This window comes from Myodes glareolus, chromosome 16 (assembly GCF_982192425.1).
Source record: "Myodes glareolus chromosome 16, mMyoGla1.1, whole genome shotgun sequence".
Lineage (NCBI taxonomy): Eukaryota > Metazoa > Chordata > Mammalia > Rodentia > Cricetidae > Myodes > Myodes glareolus.
The window spans coordinates 14,481,022-14,489,802 of NC_142041.1; the positions used below are offsets into that span (position 1 = coordinate 14,481,022).

The 8,781-nt window shown below is 39.2% G+C and overlaps 1 protein-coding gene across 6 annotated transcripts in view; it reads left to right on the forward strand.

Moving 5' to 3' along the window:
- Positions 1-6,580, forward strand: part of Atp6v1h (ATPase H+ transporting V1 subunit H) — a 74,837-nt gene extending 68,257 nt beyond the window's left edge. For all 6 annotated transcript variants that reach the window (XM_087897093.1, XM_087897090.1, XM_087897088.1 and 3 more), the window contains one exon: positions 6,236-6,580. In XM_087897093.1, coding sequence (XP_087753219.1) covers positions 6,236-6,296 — 61 coding nt within the window. In that variant the 3' untranslated portion in view covers positions 6,297-6,580. The remainder of the gene's footprint in view (positions 1-6,235) is intronic.
- Positions 6,581-8,781: the final 2,201 nt, after the last annotated feature.

The window sequence follows — 8,781 nt, forward strand, 5'->3', positions numbered from 1 at the left end:
TCCTGTTAATCGCAGGCACATCTTCAGCTCCAGCCAACCAGAATCACAGGTTCTTATTCCAAAATATTAAATAGCCCCAAGACTCTCAAACTTCCCCTGAAACTTCACATGCTGGTTTCCATCATCTTCACTGCGCTCAGCGTTGCATCCCAAGTTCCCACAACAGCCCGTTAAGCTCTGATCACTCAGTACCTGGCCCAGAGTTTTAGTGTCCTCTCACAGTCCTCCCCCAAACAACACGGTCAGGTCTGTCACTGTGGAACCCCACTCCGCTACCAGTTTCTGTTTTAGTTAGGTTTTTTAATTGTTGTGGCAAAACAGCATGACTCAAAGCAACTTTGGGAGGGAAGCGTTTATTTTATAACTCTCAGGTCATTCATGCTGTGAAGTCAGGGCAGGAATCTTAAGGCAGGTACTAAACCAGAGGCCATGGGAGCATGAGTGCTGCTGGTGACTTAGATCAGGGCCCTTGGGAATCATGATTGCAGTGTGTTGGGTTAGTGTCAAACTCAAGAAAGTCCTGGTGGGATCTCTTTGTAAGAGTTAAATGGAGGTAGAGGTGGGAGGGCTCTTCTGGTAGATAGTGGACACTTGTGTTGTCTTCTGTCTTAAGATAGAAGTTTAAGTGTTGGAGTTGGGAGGGCTCTTCCGGTCGATACTTGACACTTGTGTTATTGTTTCTCTTAAGATCGAAGTTTAAGTGTTGCAGAAGTGATTTAGAATGGGAGAAATGGATGAGTTCGAGGGTAGGTAATTCATAGAAGAAAGTCTAGGTGGGATTCTTAGATAGGAAGGGCAACCAACAGAAGATTCTCTACCAATAAATGAGCAGTTTCTTTCCCAGTAATTGCAATATATGAAATATCTGCTGTCTGGAGTAAGTTTTAGAAAATACATATGTATTAAAATGTATTCATAAATTTTGGTTGGTTAGATGGACTGTCCAAGTCATACTGAATATTGTTTTCTTCATAACTGAACATTTTAACTTTTTGTGTTCAAACTTGCAATTTGAGTATTGGAAATGATACCAAATAATGGATAGTAAGCAACAACTCTTCATGGATACACAGAGCGTTCCTCAGTCCTTGTCACTGTGAGGATGGAGTGGCAGACCTATTCTGGGCATTGGAAGGGCAAGACACACCTGCCTTGGGCATCCTTTATCCTCACACTTCCTTCTCACAATCATTGACAGGAAGCCCGGGCATAAGGATAGTTATACAATTACCTGCATTCTCTGACTTATGTTGGCAGGTCTGTGCCCCAAATTTGGATGTGCTGTCACATTAGTAGGGCATTCCTGGAATAGCATGTGAATGGTTGCTTGTATCCACCCAACCCAAGTTTTCCCGATGAGGTGCTTTATGTGCAGGAGGTGTGGCTGTGGAGCTGGCCTTGTCTACATCTCTCATGTTGTCATCACCTGCCATTCCCTTGCTCAAATTCTTGCTTTTTAAATTTCTGTTGCATCTACTATGACTGCATTTTCTGAGTGATTTTTGTCATCCTCTTTATTATTATTATGTTGTTATTTTGTTCCCTCCCTCTATTTGTTCTTCCAATGCCCTGGTATTTGTGCAGAAGGTTGGCTGTGTGCAGGTCTTACTCGGTAATCAGAGCTGCTTTCTCAAAGCTGGGGACTAATGGGTGAGCCCCAGTAGGTTGATTGCCTGGCCTTCTCTTCCTTGTGCCTCCTTTTAATCACTGCCTGCTGCACTTGGCTCTTTGTTGATAGAAAGAGATGCCTTTCCATCCCATTTTCTGGAACGACTTTAGCTTTAGGGTAATAATTCTGTCACCTCCAAAATGGAAAGTAACTTAGCCTTCTCTGATAAACAAATGACTTCTTGGGAAATCTGAACTCTGAAGGACTCCCTTCAGCTAAGTACTTTCCTAGATTTTTTTAGAAGTAAAGCAGGATATGAATTGTGAGTACATTAATCAGGTAAAATAGCTGTTAGTCTAGTCCTCAAACTTTGAAGATTAAATTAATGATGTTTACTTTGGGGGCATCTTGGCTTTTCAAACATGAGAGTGATTTCTGGCTCATTAACTCACTTTACTTATTATGTCACTTAACTATAGTTATAAAAACTAATTATACAGCTTTATTTAACATAGATAAAGTATCTTTTTAGAATACCAAACCTATCTTAGCAGTCCATTCCATAAAATCACACAAATAGTGAATTTTATGTAAATTAATTTATTTGCAGCACTAGGAATGGATTTTCAAGCCTCCAACATGCCAGACAAGCACCTTACCACTAAGCCTCATCATCAGTCCTATAAGTAGTGATTTTAACTTTTAATTCTTCCAAGTACCTGAAATTATTTGCATTATTTATTATAATGCACTTTAAAGAACCATCTTTTTGCCACTGACAGTATCTTTGAGGTAGTGTTTCTGTGCTTCTCGTACAGTTTGCCCTGTTGGGATTTATAGTATCCTGCATGCAGAAGTGATTTGCTGATGGTAGAATATTTTACTTGTTTGTGACTCTGATTCATTGATAACACAATAAGATCAAAAAACAGCAACTTTTCCCTGGATTATTTTAACCAACAGTGAAACCAAGTTTGAATTCTTTGGCTCTTTCCCTATGTCTTGTATGTGTGTAGTCTGTTGTCAGTGTCTGATCTATCTGCCCTACTGCCTGTGAGTTGTGCCTATGTCTGATGTATGAATTTGTACCTGATTCTGATATGTGTGTGTGTCTGAAGTTTGTTATTCTGTCCCTAATGAAGGGCTTTTGAACATCACAAAAACAAACAAATGAAACAAAACAAAACAAAAAAACCTCTATGGGAAACGGATGAGAGATTCTTTACAGGAATTTAATCAGAGTTTTACAAGGGAAGAGGTTATTTGACTGACCCACCTGACCCAGAATACAATTTAAAAATGTAAACAGGTGTTGTCAACATATACCCACATGTTGCTTCCAACATTTTTGAGATACTTCACCTTGATATACCATGCTCTGTTGATACCCATGGAAGGCCTACCCCATTCTGAACAGAAAAAGAAGAGGAGTGGATTGGCGGGCAGGTGGGAGATGAAGGAAGGAAATATGAGGAGGGAGGGGATGTAACATAAATTAAATATATAAAAAATATAGGCCTGTCTACTCACAGAGCACTGTGGTTCAGTGTTGTAACATAATATTAAGAAAATAAACATTAAGCATTTCAAATCAAAATTGACTGCTTTTTTCTTTTTCCCTTCACCAAACCATTTATTTATTTATTTATTTATTTATTCATTCATTCATTCATCTGTCTGTCTTACTCTTTAGCTTGGTCTGTCCTGGAATTCATTATCTAATACAGACCACTGTATGGCCTTAAATTCCTGGCCTGCTCATACTGCAGGCTCCTTAATGTTGGGATCATAGGCTCAATCGCCAGTACTCTATAGAGCCATTTGCTCATATGTTATGCTTTTACAAATTTTAACTATTCTACTTGAAACCTAAATGTTACATAACTATATTACATTCCCATTTGGAGTCTTTATTATATATAACTATAAAGTCATAATTTATTTTAACCTTTCTGACCATTTTCTAGGGAACACAAGATTTTTTATATTACTGTGAGTGAATGTTATTTTGGTGGTCTGACCTGTCAGATATCAAGGTAACCCTGCTCACCAGTGTGGGTAAAAATTAGAATACTCACTGATATTTACCAGGAGAGACTGAATTCTAATCTGTTTCATGTTAAAGTAGGCGTCCAAGTGGAGTTTCAGATTTTAAATATCAGGAAAAAAAATCAGAAATCTCTTACTGTTTGTCTGGATTTGTTTGCTTGCAGGCAAACTGTTAACTCAGTCTATTTTATCCCCAGGCTGACTGACGTATATACTTTCCAGTGTGGATCTAACAAATACTTACAGTATAGTTCAGAGAAGATATAAATGATAGGCTCAGTGATGTGGGATTCCCCCCTGTATGCTGTGATACCATTGGTTAGTGAAGTTGTTTTGGGCCTGTGATCGGGTCAGAGCTGGGGGGTGGGAAGTAAGCTGAGTGCTGAAAGAAAAGAGGGAAATCAAGAGAAGCCATGGAGCAGCCACCACCCGAGACAGATACGCTGAAACCTTGCCTGTAGGCCACGAGCCTTATAAATAACGGAGATGGGTTAATCCTAGATGTAAGAGCTAGCTAGCAATAAGCTTAAGTAATTGGCCAAGCAGTGATTTAATTAATACAGTTTCTGTGTGGTTATTTTGGGAGTCTGGGTGGCCGGAAAATGAACAAGCGGGTACAATAGCTCATCTGTTGATATAGTAGACACCCAGAAAAAGCTTTATTTATTTATTATTTCTTATTTTGAGGCAGGGTCTTGCTATAGCCTTTGTGGCCTGCAATTAACTATGTAGGTGAAGCTATCCTCATATAAATCTGCCTGCCTCTTGCCACCTGAATGCTGAGACCAAAGTGTGCACAACCATGCCTGGCCCAAGAACCGTAACTTAAACATGTTGGATCCTAATGTCTTTCTCACACTCCTTACACAAAAATTTGTGGGACTGGGCAGCCCTGAATTAGAAGTACTCAGGGGTCCAGTATTGTGACAGCTAAACTTCATACTGTCCCTAGTTAGGTTTGGAGAGGGAAGCTTCGTTTTGCATCCTGTGGTGGACAAGGAAACACACATCTGCTTCTTTAGTGTGGGAAAGGGCATGTGCCCTTGGTGATAACATGTTAAATGTAGTTGTTTTGGTTAATCTTCCTTATCCAGTCTTGTCTCCTTGCTCCCCCTCTTGTTGCTCTACATATGTTTGTCATATGTGTTCTATTCCCCCCCCTCCCACCACACACACTTCCTCAGCATCCCATCTCCTCTTCTGGGCACCTTTCTAATGTCTGACCTACATGTTTACACAAATTGAAAGCTAGCATCCACATATGGGAGAGCACATGTAGTATTTCTCTTTCTGAGTTACTTTACTTAATATAATAGTTTCCAGATGCATCTATTTTTTTCTGAAAATTTTAATTTCTTTACTAATAAAATAATTTTGTATACATTTACCACAATTGAGTTATCATCCTTGCTATTGTGAACAGAGCAGCAATAATCTCCGGTAGAAGATCGAAAATTATGAATATATCTTTAGGAGTATGCTGAGTCTTAAGGCAGTTCTGCATTTGAAAAGCTTTTATACTGAGTTCTGTAGTGGTTCTACCTGTTTGACACTCTGTACCTGTTTTTCTAGGTGTGGCATTAGATTATTTATGTATGGACTGTCTGAGTTCGTAGTTTAGATTGTATAGCTGTTAATTCTCTGCTTAGAACTGCCTTAGTTATGTTCTAAGGGTTAATTTTGTTTCTGAATGACTTGCCATTTATGTATCTATGGGCTACATAAATGTGTTCAGATCATTTTTGTATTGGATGATGATAAAGTCACTATATTTAGTTTATTAATAATTTTTTTTCTTTTTCTGGTGCAAACATTTTGAAATTCTGTCTTCTGACTTTTAAGGTGCACAATTTTGCCTGTTACGATTTCTAGCGACTATAGTTGGTATAATTAGGCTCTTTTCAGAATCGCTGACTTTTTAGTTCTCTGACTTAACCTTTTGGGAATTCTGCTAATCCTTTAATCTTTGAAGTTAGAGCTGAAGAAAGAAGTGATTGAGTGACCAATTGATGCAGTAGGAGTTAGGGAGGATGTCTCTGACACTGACTCTGGGCTCCCTTGCTGGGATCTGAGCTTTACACAGGTGTCTGCCTTAGTCCTTGCAGAAGGATGTGCCCTCTGGTCTCACAGTGACTGTGGTAGCAGGGAGATCAAGTGCTAACCCATCTCCTGATTCTAAACTCAAGCTGTTTTCTATTATTTTTTTTTAAGTAAAAATTTAGGGGTCGTTTAAAATAGTTTATTTTCCTTTTTAGTTGATTATTAAAAAAAAAGTTGGGCAGTTTGTGTGTGTGTGTGTGTGTGTGTGTGTGTGTGTGTGTGTGTGTGTGTATGTGTGTGTATGTGTGTGGGAAGTAAAGAACAGACCCACACACCCTGCCTCACTGGTTTCTATGTGTGATTTTATGCAAAAGATACTCATATTGCAGGTACATGTTGAATTTCTTTCTCACATATAACCTAAAAATGACTTATGTAGCTCAAGCTGGTTTTGAACTCACAATCTTTTTGCCTCAGCCCACTGATTCTCTGTATTGAAGTCCTAATTTCTCATACCACCATGTTCTTGTTTTCTAGGGAATATCTTGGCAAACAACTCCAGTCAGAGCAGCCTCAGACTGCTGCTGCCCGGAGCTGAGCTGACCTCTTAAGCTTTTCTGCACCTCTGATGGACCACTGGAGTGAGAACCTCAGTCCTTAGGTTCAAAAATGAATAGTTTTTAACTTAATGGTAATTTCTTTTTTGTTGTATAGCTTTTCCCAGGGGTAATTCCTTGGGGGAAAAAGGTGTTTGCTTGTTAAGTTGTATAAAAGTAGATGCTGTCTGTTTCTAGGGAAATATTACTGTTACTTACATTGCTTATAATTTCTGTATTTATTGTTCTATGGAAATAAATATAATTAAAGCATTCTCACTCCAAACATGTTCTTTTGTTTTAATTATTCCTTATATGGACTTTGAATAAAAATCTTATTTCACTCAAATAACTTCACTTCAAATCAAAATTGGGAGAATTATCCTAGTAATGATGGAAATAAATGTTTTGAAATGACCACTGACCTCTCTTACTGGAATAGGGCTGCTTGTTAGTTCCTGGTTGCTTAGCCCTAAAATAATCACACAGAAACTGTATTATTTAAAACACTGCTTGGTCCATTAGCTCTAGCTTCTTATTGTCTAACTCTTACATCTTAATTTAACCCATCTCCATTAATCTGTGTATTGCCACAAGGCTGTGGTTTACCGGCTAAAATTCCAGCATCCATCTCAGGTGGGGTTACATGCTTTCTCTCTGACTACCTCCTTTTTTCTTTCAGCATTCAGTTTAGTTTTCCCTGCCTACCCTATCAACGGGCCAAGGCAGTTTCTTTATTCATTAGCCAATAAAAGCAACACATAGAAGGACCTCCCACATCACTCTTTCTCTCTCTTATACATATCACACACACACACACACACACACACACACACACACACACACACTTTCCCTCTACCTGTATGGCATTACATCACCTAATAAAATGTATGTCCTAAGAAGTATATCGTTAGGCAATTTAGTCATTGTGCAAGCATCACAGAGTACATGTACATAAACTTGCAGGGTCAAAATCAGTCTCTTGATTTGGCTTCTTGTTGCAATGAAGACAGTAGAAGGTGGTGATAAGCAGAAGGAGTACACACTTTAATATTGTGACAAAAATAGTAAATAGAGACCATGGTTGACTGTTACCACTGTCAGTGTTATGTATGTATATAGTTGTGTTGTAGTCTTACACTACTATGAGTCAGTACTTCACTCTTGTTATCAGGGGCATCACAGGTGAGCAAGGCCATGTGCTGTAGTCTTAAGACCATTATAACATCACTCTGTGTAGGACATTTTACCTCCAGTGTGATTTTATGGGATTTTCATGTAGATACAGTCTGTTTGTTACACAATGAATGACTAACTATAATTAGAAAAATTTTAAAACCCTGAATGAATTTTTGCTACATTTTATATATTTTATTTCTTTTACACTATAAGGAAGATTTTTTTTTAAACAAGCTAAAACGTAATAAGATAAACCCCATCACACTGAAGTTAGTTGGACAAGGTAAACCAGCAGATAGAAAAGGGCTAAGAAGAAAGCACAAGACTCCGAGACCCACTCCTTCGCATACAGGAGTCCCATAAAAAGCCCTAAACTGAAAGCTATGAAGACCTGGTGCACACCAGACACAGGCCCTGTGCCTGCTGCTTCAGTCTCCATGGGTTCAAATGATCTGTGCTTAATGGACTCACAGGGCCTATTCTCTTAGTGTTCTCCGTCCCCTCTAGCTCTTACACTCTTTCTACCTCTTCTTCCTCGGGGTGCTTTGAGCTCCAAGGGAGAGATTTGAAAACAAGGAAAAAGCTGACTTAGCAAAATGGGAAGGAACAAAAGTCCTTACACCCATGCCAGAGCAGCTTCAAAGATTCTCTTTGTAGTTATGCCTTTAAAAGCTTACCCCACAGAGGAGATACAACTCCTCTCTACCTCACTACAATGGGGATGGAGATGAGTTCCAAACATGTTTGTATTATGCTGATTAAACCTTGCTTATTACAGTCTGGGCCTCTCTGGTGGTCTCTCTCTGGGGGGTCATAATCTGGGCACAACAGATACTCCCATTTAGTACTGACTGTTCCAAGATGTCTGTTTCTGTGCATGCATGCGTGCGTGCGTGCGTGAGAGACAGAGAGAGAGAGAGAGAGAGAGAGAGAGAGAGAGAGAGGGGTCTAGCTATGGGTCTCTGTGTTTGTTCCCATCTTGCAGGAGGAAGCTTCCGTGATGATGACTAAATAAGGCACTGATCTTACTATAGCCTTATTAAAGTATAGGAATACTTTATTATTATTTTATGATTTACTTTTTTGAGACCAGCAGTGTTAGGTTTTATCCAAGGTCCCTGGGCTATCTAGTTACTGGTTCTTGGTCACCCCAGCAGTGTCAGTATTAGATTCTATCTCATGGACTATGTGTCAAATCAGGATATTGACTTACAAGCTTTACACCACCATTACCCTGGCTTATTTTGCAGGCAGGATAGCATTGTAGATCAAAGGGTTTGTGGCTGGGTTGTTTCTCTTTTGGTAGCT